Raw genomic sequence first — 14,594 nt, forward strand, 5'->3', positions numbered from 1 at the left:
CAAGGTCCAAAGATCAGCCAGAACATGCGTTGGGGTGGTGGGCTGCGCGGGTATAAAAGCAAGCAGCTGTCTCACTGACCGCAGCACTCTCACACACACGTTCGGCATCAAGATGTTGGACTCAGTCATGGACGTCCTGCAGGGCTTTGGGGTCAGCAGCACCAACTACCTGCAGAGTCACTATCAGGATGCCAAAGGGCTGTTTCTCTGGGTGTCCTGGGCCGCTGACCTGAGGAACACCTTCTTTATTTTCTTCCCACTCTGGTTCCACTTGAGGGCGTCCGTGGGAATCAAGCTGATCTGGGTGGCTGTGATCGGAGACTGGCTCAACCTGGTTTTCAAGTGGTAGGTTCAATTCCAGTTGTCTCAAGATGACACGCTTGTAGTCTACATAGAAACCTAGTCATTCATTTGTGCGATTAAAAGTAACCAGTCAAGCTGAGTGTTAAGTATTCACTTTAGAATGACGACAACCTTACATTTTATTTGTCTGGAAAAACAGTTTATGTACATTTTTCTTGTTTAGATATTCTCAAACTGAAACCCAAATTTGCTGAACCTCACTGACCTTCCCTTCAACATGAGTTGATCATGGGGTTTCCCACATGGTTTAGCTCCTATCCTGCCTGAGCCACCTGGGACTTGCTGCCCGACGATTTTCTCTTGTTTTGATTTTGAGCCCTTCGTCTCTGTCACCTGTGACTTGGACTAATCTCTCAAAGTCTTGGACACATTTAAGCTCCACCATAAAAGTCGCTCCTTAGAATAAGTCACTCTGAAAGCTTCATCTTGGACCAAAATCTGGCATTGGGTCTCTCTGGTATTGTTGAAGATTTGACCCCAGAAATGACCATATTCTCAGTCTCTTCTACCCTTGGATTGTGGACGTTTTCCGTCATGGTCCTAACTGAAGACATTCTAGCCTTCATCACACTTCATCTTTAGTCATCGCTCAGAATGTGGGTGTTGGCCTCAGGACATAACCCGACCTTTCCTGACCCACAGGATCCTGTTCGGGGAGAGGCCGTACTGGTGGGTGCATGAGACCCCTTACTATGCCAGCAGCGTTCGCCCTCACATTGAGCAGTACCCCATGACTTGTGAGACGGGACCAGGTAAGCCTGTTAGAACTTTTTGTGCCGATATTGTGCATTTCTAACTGTGTTCTTCTGCAGGAAGTCCATCGGGTCATGCCATGGGAGCAGCAGGGGTCTACTACACCCTGGTTACGTCCATCCTTGTCTTCACTGCCAGCAAGAAGAAACATGGAAGCAGGAAAAGCAACAATACCTCTAGGTGAGACATGTTGTTGTGACCACCCCTGGGTTAAATCATTCACAGGTGGCGGCAAATATTTTACAAGTAACCATTTATATTTTTAATATGTTAAAAGGTACCTGAGAGTGGTGTTGTGGACTCTGTTCTGGGCCGTGCAGGTGTGCGTCTGTTTGTCGAGGGTCTTCATTGCAGCCCACTTCCCGCACCAGGTCGTCGCCGGGGTCATAACAGGTTGGTTGCTGAATGTTGATGGTTCATTTAAGAAGGAGCCTCCAGGATCTACAGCCTTTCTTGACGTCCTTTTGCAGCTCTCCACAATTCATGGAGCCTCTTGAGTCATTTCATGACTTTCAACTGTGAATATCTTAGTACTGTGTTTAGGTTTTGTCTTCGTATGCCTAAAAGTAACCTCCTAAAAGTTGGCGAAACATTGTAGTGAAGGTCCATGTCATGCTAACATCAATCACTCACCTTTCCAGGGATGCTGGTGGCCGAGGCCTTCAACAGGACCCAGTGGATCTACAACGCCAGCATGAAGAAATACTTCTACACCACTCTCTTCTTGACCTCCTTTGCTGTGGGCTTCTACCTGCTGCTCAAAGCTGTGGGCGTGGACCTTCTGTGGACGCTGGAGAAAGCCCAAAAGTGGTGCATTAATTCCGAGTGGGTCCATTTGGACAGCACGCCCTTCGCCAGCCTGCTGCGGAACATGGGAACTCTGTTTGGTCTTGGCCTGGGCCTGCACTCCCCGCTTTACACGGAGACCAAGAAGAGCAGCAGCAAGGTGGTGAAAGCGGCGTGCATCGTCTGCACGCTAGTTCTGCTGCACCTTTTTGACTCCTTCAAGCCTCCGACTCACACCATCGCCCTCTTCTACCTGCTCTCCTTCTGCAAGAGCGCCACAGTGCCGCTGGTCACTGTCAGCATCATCCCGTACTGTGTGGGCGGAGCCATGGGGCTGCACAGCAAGAAGGCAGTATGAGCAGGAACACACAGCCAGAAACTTGAGTCAGGTGGCTCCAACAGAAGGAGCTGAACGATCACTGGCACCAGAACTTTATCGTGCCATGTAGTCCACGCGCACTTATGACCACCTCAGAACGTCACAGCTGACTATGTTGAATCAGAGCCGTGCGAGCGTCACATGACGTCAGTTTTATAGCTTTTATTTTGAAACTTAATTCTTTTTTTATGGAAGATTTTTATTGTTCGATGCTTAAAGGTGTATTGATGTGATTACGTGTGTACATAGACCTGTTTCCTCGTCTCGTTTTTCACTGTGTAATGTCTGATGCGTGGCCCTCAGAAATACGGCGTTACGGGTCAGTTTCGTGAAGGTGCTATATGACAACTCTATTCACACGAATGTTTTTTTTTTATTAAAAAGAGCGTTCCAATTGTCAAGCTCAATGAAATGATTCTTATTACAAAGTAGCGGCGGCTATAAAGTACTGATCAGCAGCTTGTTCAGACATTTTTACCCAGGAATCACCACCAAAATTTCACTTTAAACTGCACATTATTACAAATTGTCTCTCTCTCTGTTTTCGGTAATAAATGAAAAGAGATTCTTCAATTTTATTCAGATGCAATTTAAACATCAACATTAAACTTATATGTTAGTAAAGAAAATAGAAATGAATCAGGTGTGTCTCTTACTTACAGTATCCATATCACCCTCCAAGTGGAGGGAAGCGTCGCCGGGCAGCAGAAGAGAGGGCAGAGGTGAGCGGATGACACACTTTACTCTGCCTGCATGAACATCGCAAGAATGCTGTGGTAGACACTTTTAAAAACGTTCAACCTAGTTTTAATATTCATCTATATTAAACTTCCAAGAGGAATAACAATGTTTGGAAGCATAATCATTCTAAAACAGAAACAAAATACACAGTGACAACAACTGAATACTACAAACATGCAGGAGCTATACTACGTTTCTCGGTCATTGACGCAGCAGCACTACCTCAACCATTTCAGTGGACATGGATGTTTTGTCATGCTGAAGCGTGACGTGCGAGTGTTTATCTCCCAGACTGTATAGATCTGAACGCTGGCTGATGAATCATTAACTGAGCACCAAAGCTCAGGGTCAGGCTGGTGACGTACATTCACCTAGATGCACAACAAACACAAGCCCCTCATAAGTGTGTCACCCATTATTGGTTGAACTTGGTGCTTTGCTCAAGAGATCATGTGCAATGGCACGTTAGATATAAATCTGAGTTTTGAAGTCTAGATATCAATCCACTAGACCAGGAGTTCTTAACCTTTTTGATCTCAGTGCGCACCTTTGACAGAACAAATGGTCCATGGTACATAACTGTATAATGTGAAATGATAAAAGAAGTTCAACAGGTGTATTCTGGTGTCTTTTTATGGTAGTCACCTGATGTACATTTGACAAACTCTACTAGGGCCAGGACCATTTCCAATCCAGGTAAATGGAAGGAATGAAACTGTTGAAAATTAGAGGCTTTTTGAAAATATATTTTCTTGGGTATTGTTGTTTTATTTTGAAAAGTCATCAAAACAATTCCTCAATCCTACTGTTCAATCCTCTTGTGTTTTGAGGGGCGGAAGCCAGAGTGCTCGGAGAAATCCCACGCAAGCATGAGAACATCATAAGAACTCCCCGTAGAGGTGACCGCAAGAAAAAGTTAGAAAAAGTGAATTGATGGCTTTTGGAAGTGTGACTATCCAAGAGAACACATATTGTTTAAGTATAAATAGAAATTAAAATGAAAAACAGGACAGAAAACAGAACTCAAGAGGACACATTGTAATAATAAACTGATAAACAGGAACGGCACCGTGAGAGAAAACCTGACTCATTCCTGTATTGTGATTTTTACCCAACATAATTTTGCTTTGTTTATTTTACCTAGATAATAATATCCCCTAGTAGCATTTAAAATACCCGTGATAGAATTTCATGCACTATATTGTGCAGCACAACAGTAAAGGCACAATAAACTTGGCATATAGTTTCCAATCCTTCAGATTATTAATGGCTCTAGATGTAAACACAAGCTTTTACTTTTTAACACAAACACTTACTTTTACCTGTTCTTTGTGCCCTTCACAAAACTTCCTGGAAAAAAAAATTGAGATCTATTGTTTTTTGATAGAGCGAAAATCTCCATGAACGGGGGTCACCAAACTGCTCCAGAAAAGGCCGCAGTCCTGGTTTTTGTTCCAACCGACAAAGCACAACCCTGGACCTCTCTGGAAGCGTTTGGACGCCCCTGACCTGTAACATCCCTGATGGAGAAAAGGCCCATTGTAGACAATCACGGGTCAAACACCTTCATTTTAAACACATTTTTATTTTTTGGCTTAAATAATTACTTGGGTCATCCAGTGTTGGCTATTTGTCATACATAGTTGTACCGGATTGATCTTTAACAACAGTTAAAAAAATGCACCGAAACAGAAGTCTGTTTGTTTTGACCGTCAATACTGTTATTGGAGTGGTGTTGTTAGTAAACATGATTAAACTGACACAGATTCTGTTTGTGTGTGAATGGAATTCATTAAATAAAGTCTTCAAACCGTTAAAAAATAAAATGTAAAAACCACAGTCATGTCTAACGGTCTATCAAGCGCAGAAGTGCAACGTACCCTCAGTTGTTGCAGTAGTTCGGAGGAAAACGGAAGAGAAGCTCCAAAGTAAAGTGACATGCAGACGGAGAAGCTCTAGTCCAAATCAAGCACTTATTATTCCCCTCCGTTCTCCTTTACATCCAGCGTTGTGTGAATACTTGTGTGGGAAGAGGATGCCGGGCAGCTGAGCCTCCACTCAGTGCATGTACAAACGGTGAAGCTTTCAAGATTTCATACAGTGTCGCTTATATACACGGAAATCACTCGAGTGTTAGAAAAAGAAAGAACACATGGCAAACCAGACACCGTGAGTCCAGGAGGAAAAATCATAAGGCGACGTGTCTGAGTAGTTTTCGTATCCATCCGTGTGTGCTGTCTTTGGTTCTGGGACACGTTGGCACGGCTCACTGGTCCGTTTGTGTCCAGCAGTGTTCCCAAAGTGAGTGACATGCTCATGCGAAATTATAGTTTGCATTGTCAGGTTGAAGTCCATGCTGTCTGAAGTCTGAAGCTTCAGACACTTGGTGGTTGGACGAGGATCAGGTGTCTTCCGGTTGGTCCGGGTGGACAGACCTTGATGGTAGAGAAGAGCAGTTCAAGTCAAACGTGTTGCTGTGACTGACATGAAATGTATGAGTATTTAAGTATCAGTAATGAAATGTAGTTTAGATAAAGAGTAAAATGCTTTTAACAGAATTTCAAAGCCAAAATGCAGAAATGATTGGGTTGGAAATCTAAAATTATCGAGCAAAATGTAAAATGTAAAACTGTCAGTTGGGAAGCTTGAACAAGGAGTTAAGGAGCCGTCAATCCGAAGACTTTAAAAATGTATTGTTTAAGCACAGCAGACTGGACAAGACTTAAATGGGCTCAGTTCAAAAGTTTCACTGAGGGTTCCAAAAGAGCACAGAAGTTTCCAATAGCCACAATATTACCGTAAATGGCAAAGACTTACCAAGGTACCAGGTTTGAATCTGTTATGACTGACTCTTCTTGCCCTGCTTCTTGTTGCCTTCTCCAGACTGGTGGAGAGCGCCCCCCTGTGGAAGACGAACAAAGGTGAGTGGCTGAACGAAGCAAGTTTCAGCTGCAGCTGTTCATGCTGGAAAAGTCTAGACAGAAAAGACAGGAGACATTACTCTTGGTTGAGCTTCAGAACTCGTGTTCCAGAGAGAGGAGTGTTAGTGGACTCACGTTAGTTAGGAAGCACTAAACAAACTCACAGCAAACAGCAAATTCAAACGCGAAGCAGGAGAATATCACGAAGATCATTTTCTTCATGAATAGCTGGCATTACATATGACTCCATGATGCACCAAACTCAAACTTTTGTCTGAGAGATGCCTGGCAAATTCCGTTACCTTCCTACACTAAAGACTGCAGGAACACACAGAAACAAACAGCCGTGATGCTCAAACTTGTAAAAACAAAGGGTTAATACAGCCACGTATGAAAGTATTCTGTGATAAATAAGTGATTAAGATGTGTATAGATAGTCCATTGTGAGTGAACATGCATACACAGCATCATGCTCAAAGGTCGGCGGGCGGTTCAAACGACAACCTCTCCAGCCTTTTGGCGGTTCCGCTTCCCCCTCTTCTTTCCCTTCCCCCCTGTGTGAGCTTTAGGAGCAGCATCGCTCCTGTCTGCTGTAACACCACAAATATCACCCTCCTCTGAAACAGTTTCCTTTTTCTCCTCGGAGGTGACCACCCGGCGGACCACCTTTCTGATCACCTGTGGGGTCAAATGTCAGCGGAATGAACGGTTAATGACCATGGTGTGTGCATGTGTGTGTGGAGACGACAAGTTGGGAGGGTTACTTTTCTGGTTACCAGATTCCCATCTTCATCTGTAAACTGCTCCTCTGTTACTGACTCTCCGGGAATGTTTTTGGCATCCACTCCCTGGAATCGAGGTTAACATGGGGATGAGGGTGGAGGTCGAGTCAGTGAAGGCACTCGGGAACAGGAAGGTGTTAGTTCGATGAAAACAGTTTTCATCTTAAGCACAGAAAACCCCAAGCCTTTGATAGCTTTTAGTTATTCATTGCTGCCACTTGTTTAGAAAGAGTCCAATGGGGCAGAAGAACCAGCACTGTTCACAGCACAGCACAGGAAGTGTTTGACACAAGCAGACACTCACACACTCTGACTGCACGTTCACACCACGCACGACTTGGCCTCACATCCACCCAGGTAGTCACTGGTTTGCAGCCGCCAAAGACAACCTCCCCGGCCTCTTAATTTCTGTCAAAGAAAGTCTGGGTCCATCAGATCCGATCAGCGTTTCTGCCATTTCACTCCATGTATTTTCCCCCTCTACATAACTGTATGTCACTGGAAAATCTGGGCTCTGATCGGTTGTGACGCTCTTATTTTTCAACTGATGCTACAAATATTACCTGAAATGTGTCACTTGTAATGCAATGGAGCTGCAGCTGTCGCCCCAAACGTGTCGCATCACTGCTCGAACTTTGCAGCGCAACACTGAGGCACACGTAATTGCACAAGGCTGCCACATTATTTCTTCAAAAAAATCTGTTCCTTTTAACTGAACAACTGGACATCTGAGTCATTTCTCGGTCTGAATCTAAGGCTAATACTGAGACTTGAATGAGGGACAGGCAGCTTCAAGAGGGTGTGTTTTGCACATGAATTATTATAAAGACTCACCCGACATGAAGCCACTAAAACCAGTGCACGACTGGTAACAGTTCGGACCACTTTCACTCACATCCAAAAGGTTAGCCAGCTGCCAAAATGCTTCAAACAAACACGCACACAGCAGATCTCCTTTCAAAATCCAGGAGGCTCTTCACACACTAAGCAGTAACTCACCGCACACTGTCACACCATCTACACACCTTCAACACCACCCGCCTGCGATAGACCCTGGTGGTGACAGTGGTCTCTCCATCCGAGTCAGAGTCCTCGTCACTAAGACTCTCCTGACAAGAGCAGCCCAATCATAAATGTCTGCATCTTATTCCTCTCTGACCTTTCCAGGTTTGTATGGACGAAGCTCAAACAAAGTTGAACTCATTCTTGACATCAAGTTGGAAAGGTGAATGATTCAACATGTGACTCTCACCTGGATTTTTTGTTGGGCCTTGTCTCCCTTCTCCTCCTGCCCTCTACTCGACCCTGCTCTGTGGTTCTCCCCCTGAGAGCCCTTCTTCTTGGCGGGCTTGTCCTTCTCTTCCTTTGCTGTGCTGGTATGAGATCCATTTTCTTTGCTGCTCGGTGACGGCTGCTCCAGGGAGTCAGCTAGAGTATCAGGACTTTGGGGGAGATACGTGAAGCATAAATGTCCAGACGAACAACAGAAGTCTTGAGATCAGAAAACAGAACTCCTACCTGCCCTCCTCGGCGCCAGGACCCTGGCAAGGCTTTGCTGACTCCGATGATGTTTCACCTTTCCAGCCTGGAACTGAAGACAGTTCTTGTTCGGCTTGTCGCACTTGTTCAAGGATGGCATTCACTCGCTCCTCAGTGATCTCCTCGTCCTCCAAGCCTCCTTCCAGGTGAATGTCCTCCAGCAGACTCTGAAGCCTCTCCTGTGTCATCTCCTCCTCCTCTTCTTCCTCCTTTTGCGCATTCGATTGACCAGCAGCTTCTTCTGCTGCCTTTCCTTGTTGCTGAATCACCCTTCTGTCATTGTCTGGCCAATCCACTGACATCCCTTTCAGGCTAAAGTCCTCTACCTTCACAATGGGGGGCTGTGGAGCACTGGTGCCTGATCCTGGGGCCACAGTGAGGACCTCGCTGCTGGAGGTGCTGGTGGTCTGAGTCAGAGAGAGGTCACTAGGTCTAGAGAGGACAGTCTTGCTAGGGGACTCTACGCTAGTTTCAGCCTCGCTAAAGAAGTCATCTGAGCGGAGAGGGGTGGGGGGCTGGTAGTTCAGGTCAGCGGGGGTCTGCAGCTCCAGATCTATATTGTTGTATCCTGAGTGGATGGCAGGAGTACATCATTAGACAGTGAGGGGAGTGAAGTGGGAGTGAAAAACACAAGGCAGAAAGGAAGGGGCTGAAGGGTGAACAGGGTCATGAAATGGTTTGACATTTGGATGCAAATGTTATTTTAAAAATCTCTTCAAAAGTCTCACAGTTTTGGTGCGGCAGTCATTCTGCATGTTGTTTAGACTTTTCCTGGGAGCAACTGTCCTTCAATGTAGCCATTTAATGTATGTGTTTGTTTATGTCAGGGGTGGCTCAACAACAATCTAGTTACTTAGATGCTTTGTAAGTAAGTCTTCATGGTCAACCAGACTCTCTTGTGCATCTACTGTTCAATACTACAGCTTTACTACTGAGAATACAAAACAGCGCTGTTTGTGATTCTTTTTTTTTTTAAAGCAGCACAATCTCACTTAGTCTCCTTCACCATGTATGCGATGTGATGACATCACATAGGATGACATCACCAGGAATAGGTGCACTGAAAAATGTTCCCTACACTACAGTCGTCGTCCTCATCTAGAACTAAGAAAAGGGTAGTTGGTCTCAAACATTTCCTGCACTATCCTCACTCAGTTTCAATAGTTTCAGAAGTTAGTATAAACTTGCTCTAATGTTGTTGTTTTTTCCTGTATGAAAGCAGACATCAGCACAAGTGAGCAACTTTTGAAGCAGCGTTACAAAAGACACAAGACAAAGACATTGAAACAAAGACATGACCACAACATCTGTGCTTGCCAAATTCTGGTACGATGTGGAACTTGTTTCCTTATTGCACATAGGAATCTATACATTCCAACTACATTAAAACACTGCACTGGTCATGGTACAATAAAGATTTAGGGTATTGTAACCAATGCTTGAACAATAGGAAATTGCAGCTGTTGCTTAAAACTTGTGGAGCACACATTCCACAAGCAAGTTACACAGATTTGATTTGGCTTTGTCAAATGAGGATCATCTAGATGTAGATCTCAGGAACAGAGCGATCTCTCCTAAAATAGGAAGGAATACCAGGAGGGAGGGGAGACGCTGGGGGTGAAGTGGAAGAGGGAGGGGAATAATCACTGACATTCATGGGTAAAGATGATGCAGAGGGTGGAGGGACTGGTGAAACCACTTGAAAAGAGTTTAAAGAAGCAGGAGAGGATATGGAGGGAGAGAAACGAGGAGGGGCAGGGAGCAAACAAAACCCAGGAGAGGGTGAGTGGGGAGAAGAGTAGGGGTCAGAGGTCGGAGTTGGACACAGCACGAACTTGGGAAGGTGAATAAGTGGAGTAGCAGACAAAGGACCGGTAAAAGGAGGTGACAAAAGGCTGGATGTTGGGGAGTCATTTGGAGGAGGAGTAAAGCAGGAGAAGTTGAAAATACTCTGAGAAGAGTAGAGATGAGGAGGGGTATAAGGCAGTGCACAGAGGTGAGGAAGAACAGGAGCAACTGGGAGGAGGTAAACAGGAGGTGAGGAAGGAGGAGAGGGAAACTGAAAAACAGAGGTGAGTGAGGAAACAGATGGAGTCGTAGATATGATGTTACGAGAGGAGAATAGTTGGTGATTTGGAAGAGTGGCATGAACCGGGATGTGAGATGTTTGAGGGCAAGCAGGCAGAGCAGGAGAGCTGAGATCTTTAGCATCTATTAACACAGATGTGAGATAAGAGCAATGATTTAAAAAACAAACATTAGTCAAAGACAGAAAATATTATGAGTATACACACATAGCGCTGCACAAAATATGGTTGATAAGCCGTTCTATCTCTATGAGCTAGAAAAGCAGCTACCACAAATCCCTCTTGATTTTTCAGTCAGACTGAAGTACTGGATCCATTCTGTGTGCTCAGAAGTCCATTCAAAAGGAAAGCAAGACCAGAGAAAATTTGAGGTTCAAGCTGGCATTGGACATGTAACATCTTCGATGTTGGAGCTGATAAGGAAGTGGGTCTGGAGGCTTCAACGGCAATGAGCTACTGCAATGATTCTATTGGACAGGTTGGACTGAATCATCATGTGTGTTATCAAGAGTGATTGTACAGTGAAAGAGGGCGGAAGCAGCATCCAGATCCAAGTGGTATTGACTCATGGTGTTACTGGTGGGGATCAGCTGGTTAGTGATGCTTTTCGGAATGTGCCGCAGAAATTAGTCATTCTGAAGCAAGAGGTGGAGAAAGGAGGAGGAGGAGGAGGAGGAGGAGGAGGTAGGAGGAGTCTGCTGGTCAAAAAGCAGATGAGAGGCTCGGAGGAGCACAGGAGATGACGGCTAACGGAAGCAAAATTATGCACTCAAAAGAAAGCGCCCCATTTTAAACTCATCCGTCCGAGCGTTGATGATGAAGGGCATCAATGGCAGGGGATGCGTTGAAAATGCTGCACCAGTCCAGAAGTGTTACACAAGTGTGTTCTTGTGAGTCGACAGATAAAGCAGGCAGCCTCTCACACAAAGAGCATGCGCCGATTCAATTGAACATTTCCACTCTCTGTCGAGAGAAGAACCATTTCAACCTTTGAATTTGTGTCTGGTCGTCCCGGATTGGAGACATTTCCGCATGATGTCAGGAAAACTACCTTCTTTTAGTGAGGGACGATCACTATAATCGAGGTATAGACAATAAAGAATACTGTTATTATGATGGTCACATCATCGCATGTTTTCCTGAAATCATGCAATCCAGGTTTTGACTCTCTTCATTTAGACCCAATTATGTGACGGCAGAAAAATATGTGTTTGAAATGGCTCCGCTTTGCAGATTTAGAAAAAAAGATGTGATGAGTTGCTGCCACATTTGCCGAATGAAAAAGACAGAGAGAAAGAGATAAAAGACATGTCGAGAGAAAACATAAAAACAATGAGATTGTTTTTATTTTGCCTGTTTTTGATAATATTTTAAGACAAAATATATTTAAAAAGTTAGCCAATCATTTCTCGGGACAGCCTGCAATTTCGCTCAATATCAGTGTGTAGGACTGACTCCCCCCCAGCCAAATACTCCCATAATTCTGGTTTACACTATATGAAATAGTGAGATGTTGTAAACATCCCTTCTTCTTCAAATCATGTTTGGCTCTGTATTTGTATGCACAGTCACGTTGGGATAGCTGACAGAGGGAAGTGAGGAGCGTGAAGGGAGAGACTGAGAAGGGATAGGCAGAGAGTTCATCTAGGGTGGGCTACACTTTACCATCGGACTGATCCGGGAATACTGCGTTATCATCGGCAAAGCAGCGTGTGCCTGAAATGTTACCGTAGTCAAATATGGGCCCTTCCAGCAAAGTCACAATATCCAACCGATTGATCTTTGTCAGCACCGCCGTTAAAACGTCCGCTAGAGAGAAGAAACAGAGGTCACCGTGAAACTGGGCGGCTCTGACGCCCACCTCGCTCAGCGTCTTTATGTATCCTCGTGAATTCAATGATTGATGCTGTGAAGGCACGTGGTGCTTACTTGTGGCGTTTTTGCCGTCCCGGTGAACCCATTTCTTTAGGAGCATGAAGCTCTGTGCTGTCAGAGAATTTGGGTTCTCAACTCTGATAAAGTTGATTTCTTCCACAGAGAAATCCAGCTCCCTGGCCAGCTCTTTGACAGTGACACAACACACAGAAGACACATTTTTAGAGAAACACGGTTCCATATGATATTAAACACTGAGATTACATGTCACATCGGTGGGAAAAAGGGGAGAAAAGCTCTGTGAATCATTCAACTTGTAATACAACAGTCACACTTAAGATTATAGAACAAAAAACTACTTAATTTACACATGTAGATTAGTATCATATTTCCCACTTATTTATGATAATAAAGTTTTTATATGTGTCTTGCTAAACCTGACTAAATTTATTTATTTATTTATTTTTTGGGGAGATCCATGTTTGGGTTGATGAAAAAAAATCAAAATATAAGTAATACAAATAACTCATATTCAGCTTTCTCATTGTTGCTGCGTCTTAGCTAATCCTCAAAAGACGGAAAACGAGAAAACTACAAGTGCACTCAAGCATAAAACCATGAACTGCAGCCATATACCGGCTGGTGACGGATTTGAGTTTGCTAAACTCAGCTCTCAGTCGCTGCTTGGACTGACAGAAAAACCTTGCCTTGTCACTAAAAATCATCATAACAGCGAGCCTCCCCACCCACACGCCCACTCACTCACACGCACGCTGATGCAGGGAAATGCTGCAGTGCAGGAGGTCGGACTCTTAGAAACTGCAGAGGCCACACCCTTTCCACTCCTCCGCCACAACATTACTCAGTCACTCACTCTTTGTTGTTCCTGCTCAGCTGTACAGACGCACACGCAGTGCCGCGACATGCGTACTTCATTGACCGTAGACCACTAACGCGTGGCCAAGCAGTCAGGCTGCATGTTGGCGCCTTCAGTAATAACGGATGTATCTCCAAACGTACGTCAAGTGTGACAAAATACAACTATGATAGCGTTTTAATAGGGCTGTAAAACATCAAGACTATGACTGATTTGCGGTAGAATGTTCCATAAAATGCGTAAAACATGACTGAAGACTGCAGAACTGGCTTGTTGATGCAGGACTTTTCTATTCCAGCAGATGGCAGCAGATACTATGTGTTCAGACGCACAGTCTTCTGAAATGCAGGGCTTGATAAGCACTTGAGCAAGTTCTACTTGAGGGTGTGGTCGTTGTGTGACACGGTATGACAAATATAAATTTGGATGGATAAAGGCAAAATAAGGCAATGCACTTCTGCTCATGGTTGTATTTCCTCCTTCAGACCTTGATGAATGGCAAAGGCATATGTTTCATTGGTAGAGTAAGAGATGTGGTTTGCCTGCATGGGTGATCTACAGTGGAACCTCAGTTTTCGAACGTCCTGGACTTCGAACAAATCGGAGTTCGACCAAAAATTTAGAGATTTTTTTGATTTCGATCAAAAATCCAGAACTCTAACGTCCCCGGAAAAAAGCCGGAAAAAACCTAATGTGCGCGGACCGATCAGCTGACCCAGGACGCGCTTTGTTATTGTGTATAACGCAGCCTCTGTATGCAGACGTGTCCTGTTAGCTACATTTACTGACTGTTTTTTCTTCATATTGAGGTGTAAAACCTTTCCTGTCTCCGCACTGGACTGTGGTAGAGTGTCACAGGGGAGGTGCTCGCTCACCACACCTCCGAGGCTGGAGCGCACACTCCAGTGTTTGATGTCCTGTTGTCTGCTGGAGCTGGGACAGGGATGAGGCGAGTCTGGGACAGAGCGTGACTTGGTTTATGACTTTGTCACAGCCAAACTGCACAGAAGCGCACATTCAGAGCTGGACACGCACCGGGCACCTCTTCACTTGTGGAGAGACGTCACTCACTCGGCAGCCCCTCCCACATGCAGCGGCCACACACATAGAGGAACAGCGCACCTGCAGCAGACACTCTACATTCACTCCTACAAAAGCCTATTTTAAGGCGTGGAACGCATTATTTCTTTTCCCATTCACTGTAATGGGAAAAATCGATTCAGATTTCGAACAAATCGCTTCTCGAACAGCCGTCTGGTACGGATTGTGGTCGAGAACAGCCAACATGGTGGCAGAATATCAAGCTCATCTGTTCTCTGCTGTAGATTCACCAGCAAACAGTGGTGGCTTTGCCTATTTTGTGTGTGTTGCAAGCTTATTTTGTGACAGTGATGGCAGTTTGATGTCTCACCAGTCCAGCTGAGTCCCAGGTGGTCGGCCACTATTGCCATGCGGAGGTCTGTCCTCTCACAGGGACTCTGAGGGCCTGCG

General features: G+C 44.9%; 2 protein-coding genes across 43 annotated transcripts in view; one reads left to right on the plus strand and one right to left on the minus strand.

The window, feature by feature from the left end:
- The first annotated feature begins 78 nt into the window (after positions 1-78).
- g6pc1a.2 (glucose-6-phosphatase catalytic subunit 1a, tandem duplicate 2) lies at positions 79-2,647 on the plus strand. The gene is made up of 5 exons (XM_053860410.1): positions 79-345; positions 1,006-1,115; positions 1,176-1,296; positions 1,394-1,509; positions 1,758-2,647. The coding sequence occupies exons 1-5, from the start codon at positions 113-115 to the stop codon at positions 2,258-2,260; spliced, it is 1,083 nt and encodes a 360-aa protein (XP_053716385.1). The 5' UTR covers positions 79-112; the 3' UTR covers positions 2,261-2,647.
- The window catches only part of LOC128755934 (ankyrin-3-like), a 98,764-nt gene continuing 86,629 nt past the window's right edge, over positions 2,460-14,594 (minus strand). For 30 of the 42 annotated variants that reach the window (XM_053860160.1, XM_053860108.1, XM_053860119.1 and 27 more), the window contains 8 exons: positions 14,515-14,589; positions 12,281-12,412; positions 12,017-12,160; positions 8,244-8,832; positions 7,978-8,167; positions 7,751-7,834; positions 6,708-6,791; positions 5,931-6,621 (listed from right to left, as the gene is read on the minus strand). In XM_053860160.1, the coding sequence (XP_053716135.1) occupies positions 6,436-6,621; positions 6,708-6,791; positions 7,751-7,834; positions 7,978-8,167; positions 8,244-8,832; positions 12,017-12,160; positions 12,281-12,412; positions 14,515-14,589 (1,484 nt within the window). In that variant the 3' untranslated portion in view covers positions 5,931-6,435. The other 12 variants (XM_053860364.1, XM_053860178.1, XM_053860264.1 and 9 more) reach the window with 11 other exon arrangements.

The sequence above is a fragment of the Synchiropus splendidus genome, chromosome 1 (genome assembly GCF_027744825.2).
Source record: "Synchiropus splendidus isolate RoL2022-P1 chromosome 1, RoL_Sspl_1.0, whole genome shotgun sequence".
In the NCBI taxonomy this organism is placed as follows: Eukaryota; Metazoa; Chordata; class Actinopteri; order Syngnathiformes; family Callionymidae; genus Synchiropus; species Synchiropus splendidus.